Source organism: Denticeps clupeoides, chromosome 19 (genome assembly GCF_900700375.1).
Source record: "Denticeps clupeoides chromosome 19, fDenClu1.1, whole genome shotgun sequence".
NCBI lineage: Eukaryota > Metazoa > Chordata > Actinopteri > Clupeiformes > Denticipitidae > Denticeps > Denticeps clupeoides.
Window position 1 is genome coordinate 15,029,124 of NC_041725.1, and position 23,589 is coordinate 15,052,712.

The following is a 23,589-nucleotide window of genomic DNA, read 5'->3' on the forward strand; positions in this document are numbered from 1 at the left end:
GGCAGCCATGACAGGTGCCCGGGGAGCAGTGTGTGGGGACGGTGCTTTGCTCAGTGGTACCAGCGACCTTCTGATTACGTGGCCACTTCCTTACCCGCTAGGCCACCAATACTCAGGCCTGGAGATTTATGATGCATTAAAGTGCTAGAAATGTCGTAATCACAAGTTCTGAGCACATGAACATTCAGACGATGATTCCCGGTTTTACGATAATATCAGAGTTGACGAGTTCTGACGTACGAACTTAGCGCAGGGAAGGTGATCAGTCGATGGCGAAATGGTACTGACGTATTGTACGTTAGATGACATGATCATGATAATAATAAAAGTCCATGCATAATAATAGTAAAATGCAGGAGCAATGATCACTTGTTATTTTATTTTTATTTGAGGAAATCTTCAAGGGTTGGACAATATAGTGAGATTTAGTTCAACAATAATGTCCCAAATGTCAAATGATTCAATAAAAAGACACCATGAGAGGACGAAGCACTCTGAGAGCAAAGCATGCAGAATCATCTGACCCACAGTGCTGCTCATCTCTAGATGCTGCCCCGCCCTTTTCTGTAGCCAATTGTGCAATCGGGACCGTTCATGTAAAAGACGCTTGTCACTCACTGGCGTGTCCTGGAGCCATGCTCTTAAAATGGCAGTCGACATACTGCCGAACCATATGGGCGTGACATCTTTACCGATTTACACTAGCAATTATTAAACAAATAATAATTATACAAAAGATAAAATATCATTTATGACGTTGTCAGAACGTCGCTTATGTTGCAGTGATGCGTGCCCCTCCTTAGCAGGTTGAAGCACCCTGACTGGCACGGCAATTCTGGAAGCTGGAAGATAAAGATCTCCAGCATCATGACCCTGAATCTGCACTGCTGCGGCCTGTCTGACTGAAACGCCCTGAAATACGCCACCGTGGCGTGGCGTGATGGTCCTGTGAATCTGCTCACAACCTGGGGGAATAATGAAAATGATCATTGCTGAAGCTTTAAAAAAGCAGCCTGTCTCCTGCCCTTACGTGCATCCGTGTCCTTTTATGCATTCTGCACTCACTGTCCAGAACTTTGTGTCCTGCTCTTGTTTGGCTTGGGTGACTTCCAAGCACGTTTCCTATTAAATAATGACTCGCTGTGGAAATCAATACGGTTTCATGTGACGGGGGTTAACATTCATTTTGACATTAAAGTTAATTGAGCTCACTGAGCTGAATTTAATTGGATTTCTGTCTGTAGTGACATTATACAGGCCCGTATGAAATGAGGTCGAATTAAAAAAAGAGCGAAAGAAAGAACAGCAAAATATACTTATTATTAATTATTATGATAAGTTTCAGTTAAAAGTCTTTTTTTTAATTAAGGATAATCATGATGACTTTAGTGACATTATACAGTATGAAATGAGGTTGAATAAAAAAAGAAAGAAAGACAAAAAACAGCAAAATATATGTATTATTAATTATTATGATAAGTTTCAGTTAAAAGTCTTTTTTTTATATATATAAATGATTATCATGATGACTGTAGTGACATACAGGCCCGTATGAAGTGAGGTTGATTAAAAAAAGAAAGAAAGACAGAAAACAGCAAAATATAGTTATTATTAATTATTATGATAAGTTTCAGTTAATTATGTCATTTAGAAATTACATTATTAGCTGAAACTTATCATAATAATTAATTTAGAAATGACATTATTAGAACGCGCGGTTCCGTTTTGACGTCGCTCCGTTTGGGGGCGTGGCCTGAAACCCGCATCAGCGCGAGCCATAAACCCCCCCATTCAGACGCGCAGAGCAGCCGAGCAGATCCGCGGCGGCACGGAGATGTTGGCCCTGGACACCAAGAAGCCCGCGGCGTCGATCTTCTGCAACATCAAGGTAGACCATCTCCACCCTGGCCGACCTGCAGCTCTCAGCCCTTCCTGCCTTTAGGACTTTGCACGTTCAGCTCTGAAGATGCTGTTGGAATGCAAATGCTTCATAATTAATGTAAATTCAATCTTCAGAACGGCAGAAGTTTAAATCTCGTGGTGGATAAGAGTGCTCTTAAGGGCACGGATCTTCTCATTAAAAAGCCTCAAGAGATCCGGCCACCTTGGTTGGTGTGAGTTAAAAACGTAAAGTCAGAGCAGCTCGGTTGTCAGATGTTCCTGTGGTCTGTGTGAAACCGTTTCTGAAATCGGCTTGGGAACATGACCACCTTCTTCTTCTTGTTAAAACTATTCCTGGTATGTGTAACATGCGTTTTGCTCAGGGTTCTAGACCGTGTGCCGCAACGAGCGTGTAGGACTGAGGTTTACATTTACATTTACAGCATTTACCAGACGCCCTTATCCAGAGCGACTTACAATCAGTAGTTACAGGGACAGTCCCCCCCCTGGAGCAACTTAGGGTTAAGTGTCTTGCTCAGGGACATGATGGTAGTAAGTGGGGTTTGAACCTGGGTCTTCTGGTTCATAGGCGAGTGTGTTAACCACTAGGCTACTACCACCTAGGTGTGAGGTGTGTCTTCTCCTGAAGAGCAGCTGTGATGCTTTTCTTCCACAACTCATGACTCTATTCCACTCTTCTCCATCTGGAGCTGAGTAAAAACCTTCAGCAATGGCTGCATGTAAGGTAGATCCAGAGCAGGTCATGACCTGGAGTCCCTGGTTCCTCTAGCTGAAAGACATTGGAACACTGGCACCTCATAAATTGCGTCAGACTAAAGGATGCTTCTCTCTCCAGTGAGTCGTTATTTGATTTTTGATTAATATTATTATTATAAAAAAGCTTGCAACATTTCATTGACATTTTGCTGTGTCACATGGTGAGCGTTCAGCTGTAGTGAACATCAGAGTCATAAAAAAAGTAATAATAATAATTATCATTTCTGTTTCGCAAACAGAAATGACGACTAGTTTTTGGTGGATTAATCTGCCCACCCCCGTCCCATCCTGCGCAGAAGTGGGGGTGCATGTCCAGAAACAACACATGCCTCCCGGCCCCGACCTCTGGACTAGAACTGCACTCTGTCTACTGTAGATCCTGTAGATACTGTGCGTCTTCTGCACATCCTCCCCAAACATCCTTCCATCGGCCGCTCTCTCGCGGGGAGCCTGCGTGGTCTTGCCGAAACTCTGACACGTATTATGAGACAAATTGTTCCAGACTTTTCTACACCGTCAATAGACCATGCTTGAGGGCCAGTTCATTTCGGGGTAACTGAAGCAATCGTCCTGCACTCTCCAAAAATGACAGTAGAAAAACCTTATACTATTCAGCAGGAGCCAAGTCATGAAGATTTGGACATTTCTGTTTAGTCTGTAAAGTGATTTTTTTTATTGATCATTAGTAAAATGATAATTATTTGGATTACCAATAATTTTGGTTTTTCTTTACATTCTTTACATGAATGAAGCATGTAATTATCCACAGTACAAGGATTTCTTTTTGAGACGGCAACTTCTTTGCTTCAGACTGTGTTGTGTGTGTGTGTTTAGTATTAATAGGTATAATTATCCTTCACAGACATTATTAATAGAACCGAGCTGACCACCATCTCTTGGTTTCCTCCCTGATGGGCTTTATGTCAGTTCTGGTGGGATGTTCTGACCTTTGGTGCTAGGGATGGGTGTTTGTCTAACATGCACATGTTGATGACCCTGTTGATGATCCATACCATAGAGAACCTTTCTGGGAGGCATTTTGGCAGCACAGTTTTAACATTTAAAACCACAGAACAGTCCCCCTATGATATCATACAAAGCAGCCATGCATTTACAGATTACATATTAACTGCCAATTCTGTTTGACTCCACAGCCTTTGACAGTTTTGCTTGTCACCTTAACCCTTCAGATGCGTGTTCGTGTCGCGACACAGGTTGAATTTGTGCCCAACATTTCCGACCTTCAAAAAACTGTACATATTTCAATCTTAGTGCTTTTCATCTTTGTAGATAGTAAAGATCCACCAGTGAACCAGCATCTTGATAGATATCTGCACCCAGAATGCATCCCTTTGAATCAATAACGTTGTTTGGATGCTGCTTCTTTTCACAGTTGAAAGAGCCTTTCATTTGCTTTATTTCAAGCTCGCCTTTCTCGTTGAACCTATCTAAGCTGGGAAATCCGAACTTCCCCCGATTCTCTCTGCTCCACAGGACTCTGGTCAGACACAATGGGCGTCAGGGGATGGGCAAGACCAGACCTCAGTAGAGAATGTCCAGTTTGGACCAGGTGGTCGTGACATTTCCTGTTGTCCATCGCTCTTGGTCATTTCTGCATTTGAACTGAAAGGGCTTAATAGTGGGTTGTGTACTTGACACCTTACTTGTTGGTGTATAATCCTTTTGTCATGCCGGTGGCCACATGACATGGATGAAGGACACAAATGCTCGACTTCACAGGACAGGATTTACTTACGAAACATTATACACGTACAAAACGAAGCAATGCGTGCCACAAGGTACACCGACAAGGTAATATATACAATGACTGGGCGTCCAAGTCCAAAAGGATGATTGACAGCTCTCATTCTGGGCAATTTAAACCCCACTCCTGTCAATACATCACACGCCCAGGTGTCACCTCCTCCCCTTTCACAGTATTCTCTAACCTGCTAATACCCCTTGACCTGCAGGGGTGTCAGTCAATGTCACCAGCGTCATATACACTGCTGCTACCAATACAAACAATGGAAGAATTCAAGCATTGTGATTGGTGAAATGGATATTGTGACATTTGTGAGGGTGTCTTACACGAGAATGCAGCCTGGACAATCTAGTTGTTCTCAGTTCTCCCCACGCTACTAGGTCTGGGTTGCTTAATGTCACCAAACGTTTGACTGGAATTGTCCAATGATTAGACTTTCGTCGCAACAACATGAACTTGAACTAATTTGCTCAACTAAATTGAGTTGTACCACTGACTGGTTTATTACTAAAAAAGGTTTAATCACCACTCTGATTTAACAAGCTGGTCTTCTAATCGGGATACCCACTGTAACCTGCTGGGTGTATCTGAAGAGAAAAGACGCAGCGCAAACACCAAGCCAACCAAGTGTGTACCGTTTTAATTAGTTTTGGAAAGAGCGGGGTGATAATCGGCTCAGAGGTGTGTGTTAAAAGATTTAAGGATGAGTACTAAAACCATTAAACATACACCTTGTTGTGGATTATCTCGAACTCATATAGCACGTGTGGATTTTCATGGGTTTTCATCCACAGAATATAGTGATAGAGGATATAGCATAAAAGTAAACGCACATTTTTGTCCACTGACTGGTTACTAACTACATTTACAGCATTTATCAGACGCCCTTATCCAGATCGACTTACAATCAGCAGTTACAGGGACAGTCCCCCCCTGGGGCAATTTAGGGTTCAGTGTCTTGCTCAGGGACACAATGGTAGTAAGCGGGATTTGAACCTGGGTCTTCTGGTTCCCACAAGGCTACTACCACCCCCTAAACGAAAACATATTTTAAAAGTCAGAGAGACGTAACTGAGACCTTCGTTGTGCAGGAGGCTCTGCGGGGGCTTTCTGTAATTAACAATCTTTCTGCAGACAACGTGGATGCATTGTGTGGGAGCATCTACTGTTCCAGGGACGGAAGCCTTGCCACTGGATGACAGAAGGGGTGGTCTTAGTTTGGAGAGTTTTTGCAAAAAAAAAAAAAAAAAAACGAAGCACCTGTCCCACCAGATGTCTGGGTGACCCCATCCGATGCTGACAACTCCCCGTTTTCTTGTTTTCAGCAGCAGCGGCATCATAGCCAAATGAGCCGGCCGGCTCTTTGCAGAGCACCGGGAATGTGTCCAGGACTGAGAAGCTTTGATCTTTCCTGCGTTTCTGGCTACCAAAAGAGCCCTTTCAGAGGGGGAGAGTCAAAGGCCTTCACTCACAATGCGCAAATATGCCCTTCCAATCAAAGCCGTGTACAAAAACCAGGGCCAGTGACCTGAGCTTTCCAGGCACCAGACGCAAGTACCGGCAAACCTGACCGCTCTAGCGATGAACCCGGGCTCCTGCACACCGGCCCAGTTCCAAGCATCTGTGTAACAAGCCACAAAGGTTTTTCATTCAGTTTGCACATTACTAATGTTTTACTACAGGCAGCTCAATAACCCGGGCAATTGTAAAAACCTGGCCAGACGCAATTTCCAGGTCTCAGAAAGAGGGGTCACCGTGGCTTTATTCTAAAGAGGTTACTGCCATGGCCTCCAACGTTGTGAGTTTCAGCACCAGCTCCAGCACGTTCTCCTGAGCTCCCCTCCAGGTTCTCCGGGTTTCTCCGTTTTCTACACACCTATTCACCTCCACTTGCACCACTGGAGTTCTTCATGACAGGCTTTGTCTCAGTCGCTAGCTAAAAACAGAGCCACCCTACCTCCATCCAAATTTTACATTTTACAGACCATGACACCTCCTGATAGTGATCAAAGGGAAGGCTGATGGACCTGGGTGAGTGTCAACCTTGCTTTAAAAAAAGCGCTTGATTAATAGGTTGGAGAAAAACTAAGTATATGATACAATAGCTCTTTTAAAAAATGTGCTGACCAATCACAGGCCCACATTATCTTCCGATCCTACGCGAATGTCTGCAAGCTTTGCTTTGCCTCCGAAAGTTTCAGGCACTGCTCATCCTCTCCGTGGACCGAACGTTCTAACGTTCTGTTTTAAAGAGACCCCTCGATTCAGTTTTTATGTAAAACATGACAAATGTTATGCTTAAATAAAGCTACCACCTCTGACACCTAGCAAAGGAGCACCGCTGAAGACAATTCCATCAAGATAGACCACGTAATTGTGAAAAAGGGTTCTCATTGCTATCTCCAGAATATATGACGAATGGCAATCTATTCCACTCACTCAGGGAGCAGCTGCATGGCTGCAGATTTTTCTCTCACTCTAATTCAGTTCTTGGCATTTGAAATTGATGGACAGCTCCATCAGCTCCACTGTTCCTCTCAAGTACATTAGAGAATCTCCCGCTCCCCAAGAGTTGGTTGTGATTATCTTCCAAATGCTCCTCTCTCCTCTCCAGTTCTTCGTCCTGTGTCATGGCCTGCTGCAACTCACCCAGCTGCTGTACAGCGCCTACTTTAAGAGCACCATCACCACCATCGAGAGACGCTTTGGTCTGGACAGCTACTCCTCTGGCACCATCTCGTCTCTGCATGAGGTAATTGGTCTTTTCTCAGAAGCCCTGGTTCAAGACAGCACTCGGATATTTGCATAAAAGTCGAAGGTTTTGCATTGGCGACACTTGATAAACGTAAACGTAAAACTTTAGCTCCGTTTGGTCAGGTACTCTTCTATTTTGAAGAGCTGCCTGCAGGGGAATTGTGGTTGGCGGGTGGGGATGACCTCAGTGAAATCTTTCAGCCGTGTCACTCCTTTTTCATCCCCCCTGTTTTGGAAACAGCCTTTTCCCGTTCCCATTACATAACCAAGTTGTGTCTGCTAGTGTCCTCCACAGATGTGATGGTATCTCAGTTTAATCTACTGAGAGGCACTCTGTGTGTGTATCATAATAGTACTATTAAATATGCTTCTAGCACTATTATAAGGCAATTATAACTAATATAATACAATTATATGCTTCTATTTTATTATTTTAGTGCTACTATAACTAATATACTACAAATGGTACTATTTTAGTACCTTTTATGAACAATTAACTCCTATTATATATTTTAATTACAGTAGTATGGTGCTATTACAACTAGTACACTACTTTTATAAAATTGTATAGTACAATGAGAGTGCTAGTATAACTAATAGGTTAATGCTGTATACTTTTAGAGTATAGTACTATATTACAAGTTTCCACCATTACTTTCTAGTAATACTTTTTGTTTTACAGGACATTTAATTATTTACTCTCCTTGCTCAGTTTTTTTCTCCCTATTGTTCAGGTGGGGAACACTGTGCTGATTGTGTTTGTTAGTTACCTGGGCAGCCGGGTGCACCGCCCGCGCTTTATCGGACTGGGCGGTGTCCTCATGTCCATCAGTGCCTTGATCCTGGCCCTACCCCACTTCCTGTCCCAGCCGTACGACTACGACTCCGTGCTTCATGGTGAGAAGAGCTCATGCAGTGGCTTTCGCTAGTTTCTTCTTTGCATGAGTCTTACACTGCGCTTGTGTGTCTACACGTGATTCTCTTGATGAGTGAGATACATGTTTTTTAACAGAGCTCTCCCAAGGGCTGGGATTACTTACGTAATGTTAATAAGAAATTTAATTCACAGGGAGCTCCTCATTTGCCGAAAATGAGAAATTAATAAAATTGCCATTAAAAGTTCAGTGAATTTTAATAACACAAAATTAAATCTAAAAGAAGAACAAGAAAGGTCAGTTTTAGCAAAAAAATCCCACACATAAATCAGTTGGAAGACGTTGATGTGAAGACACTCAAGGAAAGTCGGGGAGATTAGCCATATCTCAACAGGCTTGTGATCGCCTGCATACGCTCTGTCCCTGTCCCGGACCAGACCAACCTCTTATGAGCATCATTGACTTTTATGGAGTACATCTGTGCTTCTGTGCCCCATATATTTCTGTACATCTCACCCCAATATGTTCTATTGGATGGTTTTACTGGTTTTGTTGGAGGCATGTCAGGGATTTTTCATCATTCTCTAAATATAAAATAATCTATGACTAAATATATAACCTATATAATTTTTCCTTTGTTTTCATTTATAAAAAAAATATTTGTCATATTGCTGATGGATCAGAAGATCTAAGTATAAACGAATAACCTGTTGAGTGCTTTATGGAGGATCCGACTGAAATTAATGGCCAGAAACATCTTCAGCACCAGTCTAGTGCCCAGACAGTCCAGTTGGTGTTCAGTCCCAGCGGAACGATGTGCTCTCTAAACTGCTCTCTCCCTCCCTTCGACAGTGGACAGGCAGCATATCTGTGTGCCCCACCATGCCAACCTCTCATCTGGTCCGGTGTCCTGCGGGCAGGAAGACTCCAGGCGTCTGGTGGACACCAGTAACCTCTGGATGCTCATGGCTTCGGCTCAGCTGCTGTTTGGCATCGGTTCTGTACCCATCCAGCCCTTTGGCATTTCCTTCATCGACGACTTTGCAGCGCCAAAGAATTCTCCTCTTTACATTGGTGAGGGCGGGTGGTAGTGACGTTTTCTGGGGAACAAAAATGTAAATAATATGGTGGCAAATATAGGCTGGCCTGTGCGTCATGATCCACTCTTGATACATGGACCTGGGCAGAAGGTAAATATTTGCATTTGTGCTCCCTGAGTGACGTGAATGACGGCGCACACCTTTTTCTTGCAGTGACACATTCAGGTCATGAATTTCACACCAGGGTCTGGTACTTCTCACGTACTTCGTTTATTTATTCAGCATTCCTGTTATGGTCGGGTGAGAGCTCCTCCAAGCCCCTCTAAATTATTAATAGACCCCCTTCGTTATTACCATGCGCTCCTTTCATTATGCCCCATTTCCTTTTTTATTCCACTTTCCTAACACAGCCCACCATCCCTCCTAAACCCCCCCCCTGGATCACCGACCTTAAAAACAAATCTGTTTTTGCATATAAATTATTACACAAAAACACGTTTGACCTTCTTTGGCTCTGTGTGTTCTGCAGCTATTCTCTTTGCCGTGTCCGTGTTTGGCCCGGCCATCGGCTACCTCCTGGGCTCAGTGATGCTGCGCATCTATGTGGATGTGAACTTTGTTAAACCAGGTAGGGCGGCCTGGGTTGTGAAACGATGATAAATTTGGCGTTTTCCCCTATCAGACAGTTACTAAATTACTACATAATTCCTCACTCCTGCTGTCAGGAGTTGCTGTAGCGATCATGAGGAGTGGACCCAAAACATTTCTCTCTCTCCCACAGAACAAGGCAACCAGCCAGATATTAACAATGACGTTGCACCACAGATGGTTGCTGAATTCTTAATACTCTGCTGTGTAGCACGTTCCTTTTTAGAAAGAAAGATAGATAGACAGATAGATAGATAGATAGATAGATAGACCACATCACAGTTTTTTCCTTTCTTCATCCATCTTTATCCTCTAATTGTAGCTGAGGTGCAGGAATTGACCCCTGCGGACCCTCGCTGGGTGGGGGCCTGGTGGATGGGGCTGCTTGTGGCCTCGGTGGGTCTCGCCCTGACCGCCATGCCTTACTTCTTCTTTCCCCGCAGCATGCCGACCGAGAGCGTGAGTCCCCGTCTATCTCCCTCCTTCTCTCTGCTTTTTCTGCTCTGTGTTTGGCTGGAAGGGCGCGGCGTAAGTCATTTCAGAAATTAACTCTCTACAGGGCAGTAACCGCAATATTTACAGTCTGGATTGACGTATGAGGCCGAGCCTCCACTCTGCTCTCACATTATTCAAGCGTCCAGATGGTGATATTCTCCACATCTGTGGTAATTGATGGTGAAATGCGTCCCGGTTTATGAAACGGCAGATTTGAATGTTGCGTTTCCAATTCTACCTCAGGCTCGGCGCACCGCTCGTAAATCCGCCACTGCCCTCAGCCGTGATGCACTGCTGACATCGGTTTTGATTAAAACCACAGCCTTCAGAAAACTCCGATGTGCACTCCGTCCATGCCAGCAGAACGATTTCATTAACGTCTAGTGCTGTGTGTGGTAGGACCCTATCAGGGTATGGTAAAGCAGCGTGGCTTGTGCAGAAAGTTTCCGAAAGCCTAATCATCAGCACATGTGGAGGCTTTTCACTGAAAGTGAGAAAGTAGCCGTGCCACGGTGCCGAGCAGTGACTTATGCCAACCCTTGGTGACTCTTCCTTTCAGTTTTTGTGAGTTTTCAGAAACTGAAATCTCAGAGCCAGCTAAATTACAGCCGCCATACACAGTAAATTCTGTTTCTGACATAACCGCAGTGTTGCCAGTTTTAATGAGGCGTGTTTAATATGGTCTTTGACATAAACTGAGGTCTGTTTGCTGTGGTTTGTAGATTTAACAATCAGATTTTGGCCAGTTTTGAGAATTGCACAGTTTTTTCCAGAACAATGCATCATGACCACAACATCAAAGAGCCAAGTTCAGACTCAAACGTAATGGCCCATAGGTGTCCATCAAGTATGCCCCAAACAGACAATCCACCAATGCATCACCCATCTCCGGGGTGCTTCACACAAGTGTCAAACAACACAAGGATTGCTCGGCATGGCCACTCGTCACTTCAGACACCACTTGACCACCAAAGTCAGAGTCAGACTCATATTCATTGAAAAGCTGCTAAATCCAGCTTTAATCCCTCAATATTCAGTGTTGCAAGCCTTCTAGGAGAGATAACAAAATGTAAAATAATATGCAAATGTTATCAGCGTTTAATGAGTGTGACCAGTTTCCTTCTTCAAACAATCCTAAACCAGACACTGACAGGCCTAATTCGCTTCATCAGATCTGGAACAACGGCACCAGCCATAAAAGCCCCACTGGGAGACCTGTCATTTTTTTATCTGCTGTGGGCTGACATAAATAAATAAATAAAAAGCCAGAATTGTTCTTTACAATATAACAGATTTATGAATGGCCCTAAAGACTCTAAATTCACAATCCATCAGAATCAGAAACATTTATTCATCTTAGAGGAAATTGCTGAATTTCTTAATTAATTTCATAATTCCTTGGTTTTTCAGGCACTTGAAAGTGATGACGATCTCAAGGGTGACGATTCCAAAAGGCCAGACGTCTCCATGCTGGAGTTCCTAAAGAGTAAGTTGCTGCCACTGGGGTAATGTGACTTGGCATGCACTAACCCATTCAGATGCTTTTGTAAATAACCCTGACGGCACAGGGTGTAATAATAATTTCCACGGCTGCGGTGTGATGTGATGCGCTCGTGGTTCTGCGTTTTTCTGTCTGCTGCCCATTCTTTAGGCAAGAACGTTCCGGAGGGCATCGCCCTCTCCCCTCGTCTGCCGCTTTACCGTTGAGTCGGCATGACTGATGAAGACTTTAGCTTAACAGGATCTGACGAGCTCTTAAACACGCGCTGTGCCTTCAGGTGCTGACTGCACATTTTGCATGTGTTGCCATAGCTGCTTGCTAGTTGTATTTCTGCATATTCATGTTGGCTGTTTTTGGGTTGTAGACGTGTGAACATACTTGCATATGCATGTAACAGGTCATGCTGACCCACTCATATCATTTACATTTATGGAATTTATCAGACGACCTTATCCAGAGCAACTTACAATCAGTACCGTGGTTACAGGGACAGGGACACTCAGGGTTAAGGGAAACAATAGTAGTAAGTGGGGTTTGAACCTGAGACTTTGTTGTCTTCCGGTTCATAAACGAGTGGTCTGTATATATGCATGTATATTTTTCAAAAGCAGGTTAGAGCCTTGGCACCTATTTTTCATGCATGCAGCAAAACAGACAGTTCATGACGTTCATTTCTACACATTGACATCATACCCACAACATTTCAAAACGTGATGAATCAGATCTGGAGCAGGTATGCACATTTGAGGTCACTGGATAGAACTCCACACAGAACTACATTTGTGTAATAATCTCCACTGCGTCTTTTCATGCCCAGCCTTCCATGTTCTGTGAACCGCCATCCTTCAAATTGCACAAAAGGGTCCTGATGATTGGTTGCATAACTAATGAAAGGATCCCATTTTTCATGCCTATGTGCATTAATAATGTTCAGTATGGAATACCTCTTTTGTCCCTGTATTACTTTTTCACCGTATTGTGTACAGTGAGTGATATATGTGTGTGCGTGTGTGTGTGTATGCAGTGTTCCCACGGCTCTTTGTGCGGCTGCTCCTCAGCCCCATCTTCCTGCTCCTGGTTCTGGCTCAGTGTTGCTTCTCCTCAGTGTTGGCTGGCCTCTCCACCTTCCTCAACAAGTTCCTGGAGCGCCAGTACAGCACCTCCGCAGCCTACGGCAACCTGCTGATAGGTCAGTGTGGTCACATGACCAAGCTTTACCAACTATGCAAAAACTACCAACTGACTTTTTTTTCAGCACCAATTCAACACCAGTGGTTTAGTTTTAGTTCAATAACTAAAAAATTATTAAGAATTTAATCATATCATTTGGCAGTAGAATAAGCTGATATGCATTTGATTTGCATATCTTAGTTTCACCCAAAATGTCAAGCACGCCCAAATGGTCAAGTTTCACCCCTCAATACTCTCTCTTAGAACAGCTTATCCACTGGGTGAGAACTTATCAACGGAACGTCAATCTATGAAAACATTTCTGATGCATCAATAGACTGCTGGGAGCCGCAGCAATAATCTGACCCTTTTAATATTTGCTTTCCAGACACTGCTGATTCATGCACAAAACTGTATCTGCCATGAGGGCCAAAATTGATTCCTGTTGCTGCTGCCTGCACCCTCATGGCTGGTTCTCCAGTTTGTGGTATAAATAGACTAATGTTATTTAAAATGCAGGGTGGGATTTGGGGGCCTAGTGCAAGCAGAGCGACTGAATTGATTCAGATCTTTTAAATAAACTCACACAAGAACAAATTCTCTGGCAGCTTCTCTCTCAAAAAGATTTCTCTTCAAAGGCAGGATTTGTGTGAGTTGTTCACATTCCTACTGTGAGTCAGAAGTCATGAAAAAAGCATTAGAAATGGGAAGAATGCGGATGGTTTACTCACCCGAGCTCGGAACGTTTTAGGAACGTTTCAGACCGTCGTCATCGTAATTGCAGCACATCAGACGTGTGAGGTTTTGTCCTTTGTTGTTCTCGAGTTGTTCTGCGGGGCGCCTCTGGCCCTGGGGGCCGTGTGAGTTCATGCAGCTCTGTGATTTCTGCAGTTATGAAACACTTGCTTCCATTTATGGCCTGATGTGAATTTCATTCATGCACTCGTGCATTTCTTGCACTGCTGAACGTTTTTTTGAATCAAACAGAATGTTATTCGGAGAGTGTTTGTTATTATGCCATCTTACTTACAGAAATATTTAATATAGATATATATATGTGGGGAAACTGTCCTGACATAAATGAGGTTAGGATAGTTCCATGGATGGGATCTAGTTTTATTTGAAAGACCCCCTTGCCATATTTGGGTGTTATTAAGGATATCTTGATTGATAACAAAGGGCATGGCCTCTCTCCAGGCGCGGTGAACCTTCCGTCTCTTGCTGTGGGGATGCTGATCGGCGGGGTGATCATGAAGAAGTCAGGCATGTCGCTCCGGGTGATCCCTCGTTTCTCCATCCTGATGCTGCTCACCTCCATCCTCCTCTGCATCCCACTCTTCTTCATGGGCTGCCCCACCCAGAGGGTCAGCGGCATCTATCCCCAATCCAAGACGAACAAGTGAGACACACACACACTTCTTTATAATCATTGTCATACCGAATCTAATATGCATTATATGTTCAAATCTGCTAATTAATGATAGTTGATGAGGGTTTAAACTGTTAACAGGGGAAATCAATTTGATTAAATTAAGAGTATTAGTAATAATCACTAAGAATTATTTGCAACTAGTAGTTAATTAATATGGCATCAATATCAATTAAATATTTGTATGAATGTGTAGGTATTTTAGTGTATTATAGTTCATGTGCTTATTATTTAAAGTTGCATTCTGTTGTTGGTGCTGCGGTGTCTGATGTACTCGGGACAGAAATATCCCATGCGTGGCTCCTCCGGTCTCAGTTTTGCTTGTCAGCTGAGGCCTAACACACCACAAAACCAACCACGGTGGTCGAGCAGCTCCGAGTGCGGCAAGCTGACAGGTCAACAGCCCCTCAGGCCTCTGGGAAGATTTAAACAGCGTGCGTAAACCTCTCTTATTGGGCTCTCCTTTAATAGCGGGGGCCAAGCAGCGCCGTCCAAAGGGGGCACTTGTATTACGCTCCGAGCCGTAACATCCCCGGAATGGCTCGTCTCAGCTGCTGAGCTTTGGCAGATCGGCCCGCTCAAGTGGTTAAGAGGTCGTGCTGTTTACGAGGGAGGAATGTGCAGCACACTATGTTCAAGTTTACACAGGAGGGCGGAGAAACGAAGGGAACAAAAAAACATCCTGGCCACCAACGGTACAGGTGCGACTAAACCCAGGATTAAACCCACAGCAAGGAGATTCATTTAGTGTTGGAATATCTCGATATTTACTATACCGACAAAAATAAAATGCTCTCACTACTGTGTATGCAGTCGTCTTGTCGCCTTGGTGGTTTCAGGGCACGAGAGGGGTGGCAGTTTGCTGTGCGGTTTCCTTGTCAAGTGAAAGCCTAAGCCCTGTGGAACACCGTGTTCCTACAAGATAAAGCGCGCGGAGTGACAGTTCCTCACTGTGGACCCGCATCCGACCTGTAATGATGCTGTTATCTTGGCGGAAGACGAAATGGAGGCTGGATGTGTGGGTCTGTAGAATTAGAGTCAATAGAGAGGGGGGGTTACTGGAGTGTCGGTCTCATGCCGGCGACCTCTCCGTACTCACTTACTGGCGACAAATCAACTGCAGTGGCAACGTGACCCAATTGAAGTCTTTGTTTTAGGCATTTCAGGGCTGTTTGCTAAATTCTGCTGGATGATTACCATGTTGTATATGGGTGGGAGGAGCTTATGCAGGTTTCTTTCCTCTGATCCTTGTATTCTGTCCTGCAGACCCCTCCTCGTCTGCATGTCCAACTGCACATGCTCCTCCAGCGCCTTTAACCCCGTCTGTGGCTCAGATGATGTGGAGCACGTCTCCCCCTGTCACGCCGGCTGCACCAACTTCACCAAGGACCCCCAAAACCCCTTCCGTGTGCTGGTCAGTGCTCACTGTCTAATTAAATGAGTTTGAAAATCCCCGGTACGAGTGGCACAGCAGCAACTACCAGCCTGTGCTGAAAAAACAGGGGCTATTCTAAAAGGAAACGAACAGAACTGATGTGGTGCAGCATCCGGTGGTTGTTTCCATTCAGAACGCTCACTACTTGGCAGTCAGGGTGAGACTGATCCTGTTAAATTTGACTAGTGCTATTGTCCAATCAGAAGCATCTTTCCATATGCAACATGTTGCTTTTAATTAATCACCGCAGAGCGGACGCTTACACGTATTGCATTAACAGTTCATTCTATTTTATTTAGCAGTCCAGTATTAAGTGCCCAACTCAGGCCCCCTGGTAGCAAGTGGGGTTTGATCATCTGTTAGTTAACCGCGGGGCTACTGCCACCCTTTTTAAAATGCTTACAGCAGAAGTCAGTTTTTGAAAAATAATGAATCTTTATGAATCTTCATGACTTTCCTCTCTTTATATTGTTGAAGGAAAGGAAAAATTGCATTTCTCACCAGCAGTGTATTGCTTTAGAGTATTAAATGTTCCACTGTCATGTTCTCTGGGTGATGACTTTACACCATACTTTGATCATTTTGTCCCTCTCGAGGCTGCTCTAGACATACACTTTGCATAATGTATGTATAATGTAATTAGATCAAGCAGCAGGCAAAATCAGACAAATCCCACATATGTGCTCATATGCATATACATACTGAGTGCAATTTTCTCATATGCATCTAGCTCTTCTTATGATGGAACATATTAATTATTAGGCAAGAACTATGTGCCTTGTTCAACTAACATTTGATGCATCTTTATGAGTTTGACTTGACTTGCAAATATTTGCAACAGCTGGCTAAATATTACCTATGATGATTAAGAAATCTGATCATTCTGTCCCTCCATTCCCTCCATTCAGGCCTATACCAACTGCAGCTGCATTGGAAGTGGCATTGCCCGGCCCGGCTCCTGTGCCAACAGCTGCCCTCACTTCCTGCTGCCCGTCATGTGCCTCATCTCGCTGGCAGGCCTGGTGGCCAGCCTCACCCACAACCCTATCTACATGATGGTGCTCAGGTAGGACGTTCATGAGGCTGGGCTTGTCCTTAGCTTTGATCACAGGCACCGTCTTCTTTTACTTCCTTTATCTTTGATCCTCAATCAAATGTTATCTGCCTAATTACGTCTTTTGTTCATCACTCTCTGTGTGCAATAATACCTGCGGGCCACGCAGATGAAGAGAGCATTGAGTTGCAGCGATGCATAGCCACGTTTTCAATAGGTTATTCAACTGACCCACATACTGTTAATTACTCAAACTGGCATGAAATAGTTGGACCATAACACAAGTATGCAGGGCTGTGGGGGTTGCTGAGGAACAGATTGGGAAACCGTTGTTGGTAGATAAACTTGTCAAAAGTAAAGTGCTGTTGGCAGAGCAGCAGGCAGACCTTTTGGTATGGTGAGGGAGCCAGAAATCAAGAAATCTATCTTTTAGAATGATGGGGAAATAGCAAAAAGAAAAACATTTGACCTGTGACGTTGTGACATGTTACTAATTGAAAAAGAAAATTTTTCAATGAGAAAGAAATAAAATCATGAAATGCTGCAAATCTGGGGGTCGGCCTATTTCTTTGCTTATAAAATGGAGGTAAACTTCATTCAAACTTCTCTCCATAGGACGGTGCCCCATGAGGAGAAGTCGTTTGCCATCGGTGTGCAGTTCTTACTGATGCGAGTTCTCGGTGAGTGGCTGCCCCCCACCGGCTGATGGCTTCGTAACACGTTCCGCTTACTCTTCTACGGGGTTTCAACAGGTTCACACCCATTCGCTGCTGGTCACAAGCCGTTTATGTAACCATACGCCAAACCAGCATGGAGAGTCAGCCAATGGAACAAGTGAATCCATCACTAATACACACTCTCTCACTTTCTGAAGCTTGTTCTGAACAAGTATGTATGTATCAAAGTATGTTCGGTGTAAACAGTAAAGAGACCACGTACCTGTTTGCTGTGTAAAGTAAAGTGCTCTAGGGCCCCCTAGTGGTTATGTGCGTAGCCCCTTCATGTTAACTGTTAAAAAAGTGAAGTGGAAGTGAAGTGATTGTCATTGTGAAACACAGCACACAGTGTACACAACAAAATGTTTTCCTCTGCTTTTAACCATCACTCTTGGTGAGCAGTGGGCAGCCATGACAGGCGCCCGAGGAGCAGTGTGTGGGGACGGTGATTTTTGGATTCCGTTTCCTTACCCGCTAGGCCAGCCGCTGCCCTATTCAACTGTCAGTTCTCAACTTCATAACCACCATGGCTTAATTAGGATCAAGCGATCATTAACAACCTAATAACAAATGTCCTGAATGCACAGGCGGTTGGAATGAAAACATTCTGTCAGGGGGTCTTCAAGGAACAGCGTTAGATAAAAAATGAAGCTTTGTTAAAGTGTCTTCTTAAGACCCATGTAAAGTGACAAATAAGAAATTGTCAAAAACGAATTAGTCAGATTAGCAGCATGGTGGAAACCTCTAACAGATTATGTTCTCCATGCAGCCTGGCTACCGGGCCCCGCCCTGTTCGGTATGACCATAGACTCCACCTGCATCTGGTGGAAGCAGGTCTGCGGGAAGAAGTTGGGCTGTGGTTACTATGACAACAACCTCCTTAGAAACAGGTAAACAAAATCTCTTTTCACTTGACCTGATTAACACCTGCAAGCTACTACTACTACTATTAATACTAACCCTAACCCTACTATTAATACTATAAGTGTTCATGTCTATTATGACTAATGCTATTACTTATACAACTAATAACATTGTAATAACCATAAATTTCTTATCATATGATATGAAGATCTGACTTCCTTTTCACCTGTATTTCCTTTACCTGTAGATACCTTGGTCTCCAGGTAGGCTTCAAAGTCCTGGGGACGTTCTTGCTGGCGATTGTAGGTTGGAAGGTGCAACGCACCAGAGAATACAGTTTAGAGAAGAGGCCCGACGGACTGCTGTGATGTCTGGGGTGGACTCTTCCCTACTTACCCAGTACACTGCTGGAGCTCCAGGATGGATGCTCTTATCTGACGATTGCCTTCCATAGGTGGTCAGTGCTGTAAGGAGGCAACCAGCAGTCCAACCTGCAGATAAGACATCCTTTACAGGGCACTTTTCAGCTGAACTCTGCCTCAAAAGACTGGTTTGGTTTGGACCTTCCAACAGGTTGTTCTAGCTGGGATTCATTATTTCAGCATATATTTTCAAATAAGTTTCACAATGGCCAAACCAAATACTGTCTCTAAATACATTTTCATTTTAATGGCCAGGCCACACAAATCAAACAGCGATGTTTTTGATATTGATTTGAGCATGTTGAAGAACATTCTGGAACATCTGCCATTGTCCAATGTTTGATTTGATGCTCTGGCCTTAACAACTCAAGACTGAGCAGCTAATTCAGCACATTCAGAGATGGATAACCTGGCGCCGTGATTCATCTTCAGACTGTTATTGCTCTTAGTGGCCTTGTACCTCAGTTCTCATTTCATTAGTGGTGTGTGTGTGTGTGTGTGTGTGTGAAATGGAACAGGGTGTTCTGTGTATGTGGCACTTTCTCGCTTCTTCACAAAGCTGTGTAAAAGCACCAGACCAAGGAATAGCACTGTTCAAGTCTCCACTTGGGGCAACTTCACGTTATAAGCAAGCTTAAAATTTCAGATGTGTTTAGTTTGGTTAACATAAGTTGGCACTCTGTGAACTGAGGGGACTGAATGTGTGTAAAATATTCAAAACATTTTTTAATAAAAGTTTTATAACCATATGATATAGTATCACTTTAGTACTATGCGTTATGTATGTTCACTGAGACAATAAACTGTATTTTTAATGCAAAAATAATAAAAAAGTATTCAAATGCACGTAAATTGTCTTTGAATGTCCAAATCAGATGAGGGCAGTTTTACCACATCAAAAGCATGCTTTGTATGCCTTTGATTCTTCTGGATTAGAAGCATTTTAAACTTTAGAGCTGACCAGTAACCAGTGGATGCCTGGACACTGGCCTGAGTCATCAGCCAGTAAGCCGGGTGGCAGTAACCTGGCGGCCAGACACCAAATTACCCTGTAATTTGTGAGCGTGAGTATGAATCATGTTTTTTTTTTCATGTTTTATTACTCCTAGCTATGATTAAATGGATTAACGTTACAAATATAGAGATTAGGTGACCTAAAATGCGACAAACGTTCCACCATCACTTCTAAATTCGGCACTGGCTGCTTTTATGTTCGTTTCGCTCAACGTGTAACCGGGTCCGGTTCGGTTCGGTCAGAACTTTCCCATCCAGGACGAAGTCCAGCGTCTCGGGGCCGCGCCGCCATGACGTCATGCGGGCCGGTGGGAGGAGGGACGGCGGCGGACGGACGGGCTGCGCCGAGCGCGAGGCGCGCACGCGCAGCGGGCACCGACAGCGCGAGGCAGCCCAGTGCAGCATTCCCACCGCCGCGGAACGGCCACAAGCGTCGCGTCTCTCTTTCCCCCCCCCGGAGCCGGCCGCCGCCATGAACCCCAAGCACATCACCGTGGGCAACGACTTCGGCAACCCGTTACGGAAATTCAAGCTCGTCTTCCTCGGGGAGCAGAGCGGTGAGTCGCCGTTCCGCCGCCCGCTCGGCTTCCGCGCGTAACTTCGTCCGGTCTTTTTTTAAAATTTTTTTAGCCGCATACACCTGCTGTGAGGGGCGAGGAACGCAACTTCCCCCCCTCCGTACCCAACCCGGACTTAGCCCGGCAGCTAACAGTTTTTTTTTTTTTACCTCAGAAAGGCGGCTAGTCTCGCCCGCGCCGGGGCTGCGTGAAGTGCACCCTAAAAGTCTTATAGCTCGATAAAAATATATATATATCTGGCGACTGAACAGCCGAACGTATTTACTCCTATTAACTAAAATTTAGAACTTTTTTTGCTATGTTTAATACACCCGAATGCTTAGCGGTTAACGCTTCTCTTTTGCTGCATTCCAATAAAACGCCTTAAAAACGTTGTCGTTCAACGTGACGTTATGACAATGTCACGTCGTCCCCGATAGAGCGAAGTTGTCTACTTGTTCATTGTATTCGTGCTTTCATTAAAGGCGCTCATTGTGCCGTTCGGAAGATGAACGTAAGTAAATAAATAATGAAAGAAATATTTTCTTGCGCACGGAGACACGCCCAGGCCGCCGGTGCCGGCGGCTGGAACTTGGGCGGCTGCGGTCGCGGTCGACGCCCGTCGTGCCCACCCCGCCAGCCCCGGCTCTTCTCCCCGCCGCGGCGGCAGCGGTCATGGGCGGTGGCGCGTTGTGAGCGCGTTATAACGTCCGTGTCCTGCGCGGATGCTGCTGACTCCAGACTCGGTCCACACCCTCGGATGCAGGAACCCCTGCCGGTGTCGTTCACCTATGACGTGCTTGTTTTTAATTTTTTTTATTTTATTTTTTTGCGGATTTTTTTGGCCGCTACACTAACACTTGGCTTCAATGCTTTTCTCCGCCCGATTCCACAACCAGATTTCGTTTGGTTGGTTGTAAATTTGCATCTCATTAGATGCTGGCAGGAGGCAGGGCTGTAGGAAGGTTAGTACTTTTCCACATCGCAGACAGTGATGTTTGAGTCCGCCGCCCGGTCTCCCCCCAAGACCCCACAAAGACCCAGACTCTCCACCGGAGCCCGAACCCAAAGGAGACTCGTCAGTAGACCGGGTCTGAGCAGGCTTCGCTGGAGTTCTTGTCAGTGACTGCCGGTCTGCCCTAATCCCAGGTAGAGTGACAGGCCGAGTTCAGACAGTGTGGGGCAATTAGAGTGAAGTGGCTCCAACATGATCTCTTTAACTCAAGGCGGGGGGGGGTGGGTGGCGTGGCGAGGGCGGCAACTGAATTACAAGCCTGGAGCTGTGAATGCCTCCATGCCTGCTCATCAGCCTACTCGTCCCTGCCATGCTTCCCACAGAAAGAGCCATTGTTCAGTAATTGACTAATTGTTTGCTGCTTCTCCCCCTGGCTGCGTTTTGTCTTCTTTTTTAAGTGTTCAGACCGACACGTTCCCACACACCTTTGTGTCACTGGTGGAAATGACAGACATTCTGCATATTGATTAATAGGGCCTGGTTTGCATGGTTATATATGTCTTCTTGGTTTACAGAACTAAATAGATACAAGTGGCGGTTTGCTAGTTTCCTGTGTCTTGGAATGGAGGAACTCACTAACAACCCACCCAGCTCTGTGTGTAATCATTCATAAAACCAGAACATGAACCTGTAGGACATGATTGACATCTCATATACATGATTTGTCCTCATTTGGATGACCCTCCTTTCAATATCGAAAGTGAGCTCTAATGTAGACATTTCAGGACCACAGCTACCACCGAATCGAGTGTTATCACCATAATCACCATTTTAATTAAAGCATTGTGATTGGTTGATTGGTGAACTGAGCAATATGTGAACTCTCCTCCAGTGCTACGTCTTATATAGCATCACGAAAAGATCTCCCTCTTGGCTTCTCACAGCTCTATTTTCCCCACAAACGTTTCGCTACATGTTAATGCTGCCATTATGAACAGACCATTTGAGGCGGCTTATTGATTTTCAGCTCAGGTCAATTATTGTGGTCCTCTCCCCATCAGTGGTGTTCATTTATTCCCGTGAAGTCGTTTTCCTGTTCTTGAACCGACGCATCAGCACAGCTTCCTCTTTGTTCTGCATGTGAGGCGGCGTAAATTACATGGCCGATCTCTGAAGCAACAAAGCAGGAGCATTTAACTGTTGTCAGTAGGGTCTATGTATTTTTTTTCCCTTTTAATCTCAATGATAATAATTAAAGAAATGTTTGGTTTTAAATTCAGTTTATTCATATTATTAGTTCATATTAATTAATTAAAATGCCCTTTTCAAATTGTAAATAATAATTGTAATAGAACGAAATGCCCATGTTCTACAATTCACTTTAGAGTGATTTAAGTTTAACATAATTACCAAACATACAGGTTGTAGAGATCTTGGTTTTTTTTTTTGCAAATGGAAATTTTTTCATTGCTCTTTCTTTGCTCAGTTTGGAAATGCCCTCCATTAGAGGTCAGCAGCATGAGGTATAATCCAAAATGAATGGATAAATTGATTGAATTAGGATCCATTTGAGAACCTTAAGTGATTGACTAAAAGTGACTTAATTGAGACATATTTACATGACGTCAACAAATGTATATTTTTCAAAGATATTTATATTTTGAGCATCAAAATTTGTCTTTCATTTCTAGTCACCACTAATGTATGTTGAGTCAGTATAGCAAGATAATATAATTATCCCCCATTGCACACACACAGCTGCTAGCTTGCTAATGTCAGCACTTTATGTAATTATGCTTCACTTTGGCATAGCATCATAATCACCCACTGATGGCTGTTTGGACAAATCAGCATGTCTAGCTGCTCTGACCACACACTGGAGTGGAAATCTTTTATTGCCATGGAGAGTCAGTTGTGGCGAGTACAGAAGCTACTCAGTTCCAATCACCAGAAGAGCTGTTTAGATGGAGAGCTGTTTTTTGGCCGAGGCTGTCCAAGGTGCTGAACCAGGAATGAGACCGAAAACAAGACTTGTCCTGGGCCTGGGTCCAGACAGTCTTCTCTCCTGTTATCTCATGAATGGTAAGCTGTATATAAATACAATTCAACCTGGCAGCATTGGTAAATGTTGTTACTGTCTATGTGTCTGTTTTCATTGTTCATTGAGCGACACTCTGGCCCCTGGAATTGTAGCTGGAAGTGCACACTAATTAGAAAAGACACCCAACCAAATGCAA

At 44.3% G+C, this 23,589-nt stretch overlaps 2 protein-coding genes across 2 annotated transcripts in view; both read left to right on the forward strand.

The window, feature by feature from the left end:
* Nucleotides 1-1,799: 1,799 nt before the first annotated feature.
* slco2a1 (solute carrier organic anion transporter family, member 2A1) lies at nt 1,800-19,617 on the forward strand. The gene is made up of 14 exons (XM_028961406.1): nt 1,800-1,888; nt 7,038-7,175; nt 7,912-8,074; nt 8,905-9,126; nt 9,622-9,720; nt 10,063-10,199; nt 11,646-11,721; nt 12,761-12,925; nt 14,104-14,305; nt 15,602-15,749; nt 16,679-16,836; nt 17,440-17,504; nt 18,310-18,430; nt 18,652-19,617. Exons 1-14 carry the CDS (start codon nt 1,835-1,837, stop codon nt 18,770-18,772), a joined length of 1,869 nt encoding a protein of 622 aa, XP_028817239.1. The 5' UTR covers nt 1,800-1,834; the 3' UTR covers nt 18,773-19,617.
* Nucleotides 19,618-20,123: 506 nt separating this feature from the next.
* Nucleotides 20,124-23,589, forward strand: part of rab6ba (RAB6B, member RAS oncogene family a) — a 63,033-nt gene continuing 59,567 nt past the window's right edge. Inside the window, exon 1 of the mRNA XM_028961433.1 lies at nt 20,124-20,397. Within this exon, the coding sequence (XP_028817266.1) occupies nt 20,139-20,397 (259 nt within the window). The 5' untranslated portion in view covers nt 20,124-20,138. The remainder of the gene's footprint in view (nt 20,398-23,589) is intronic.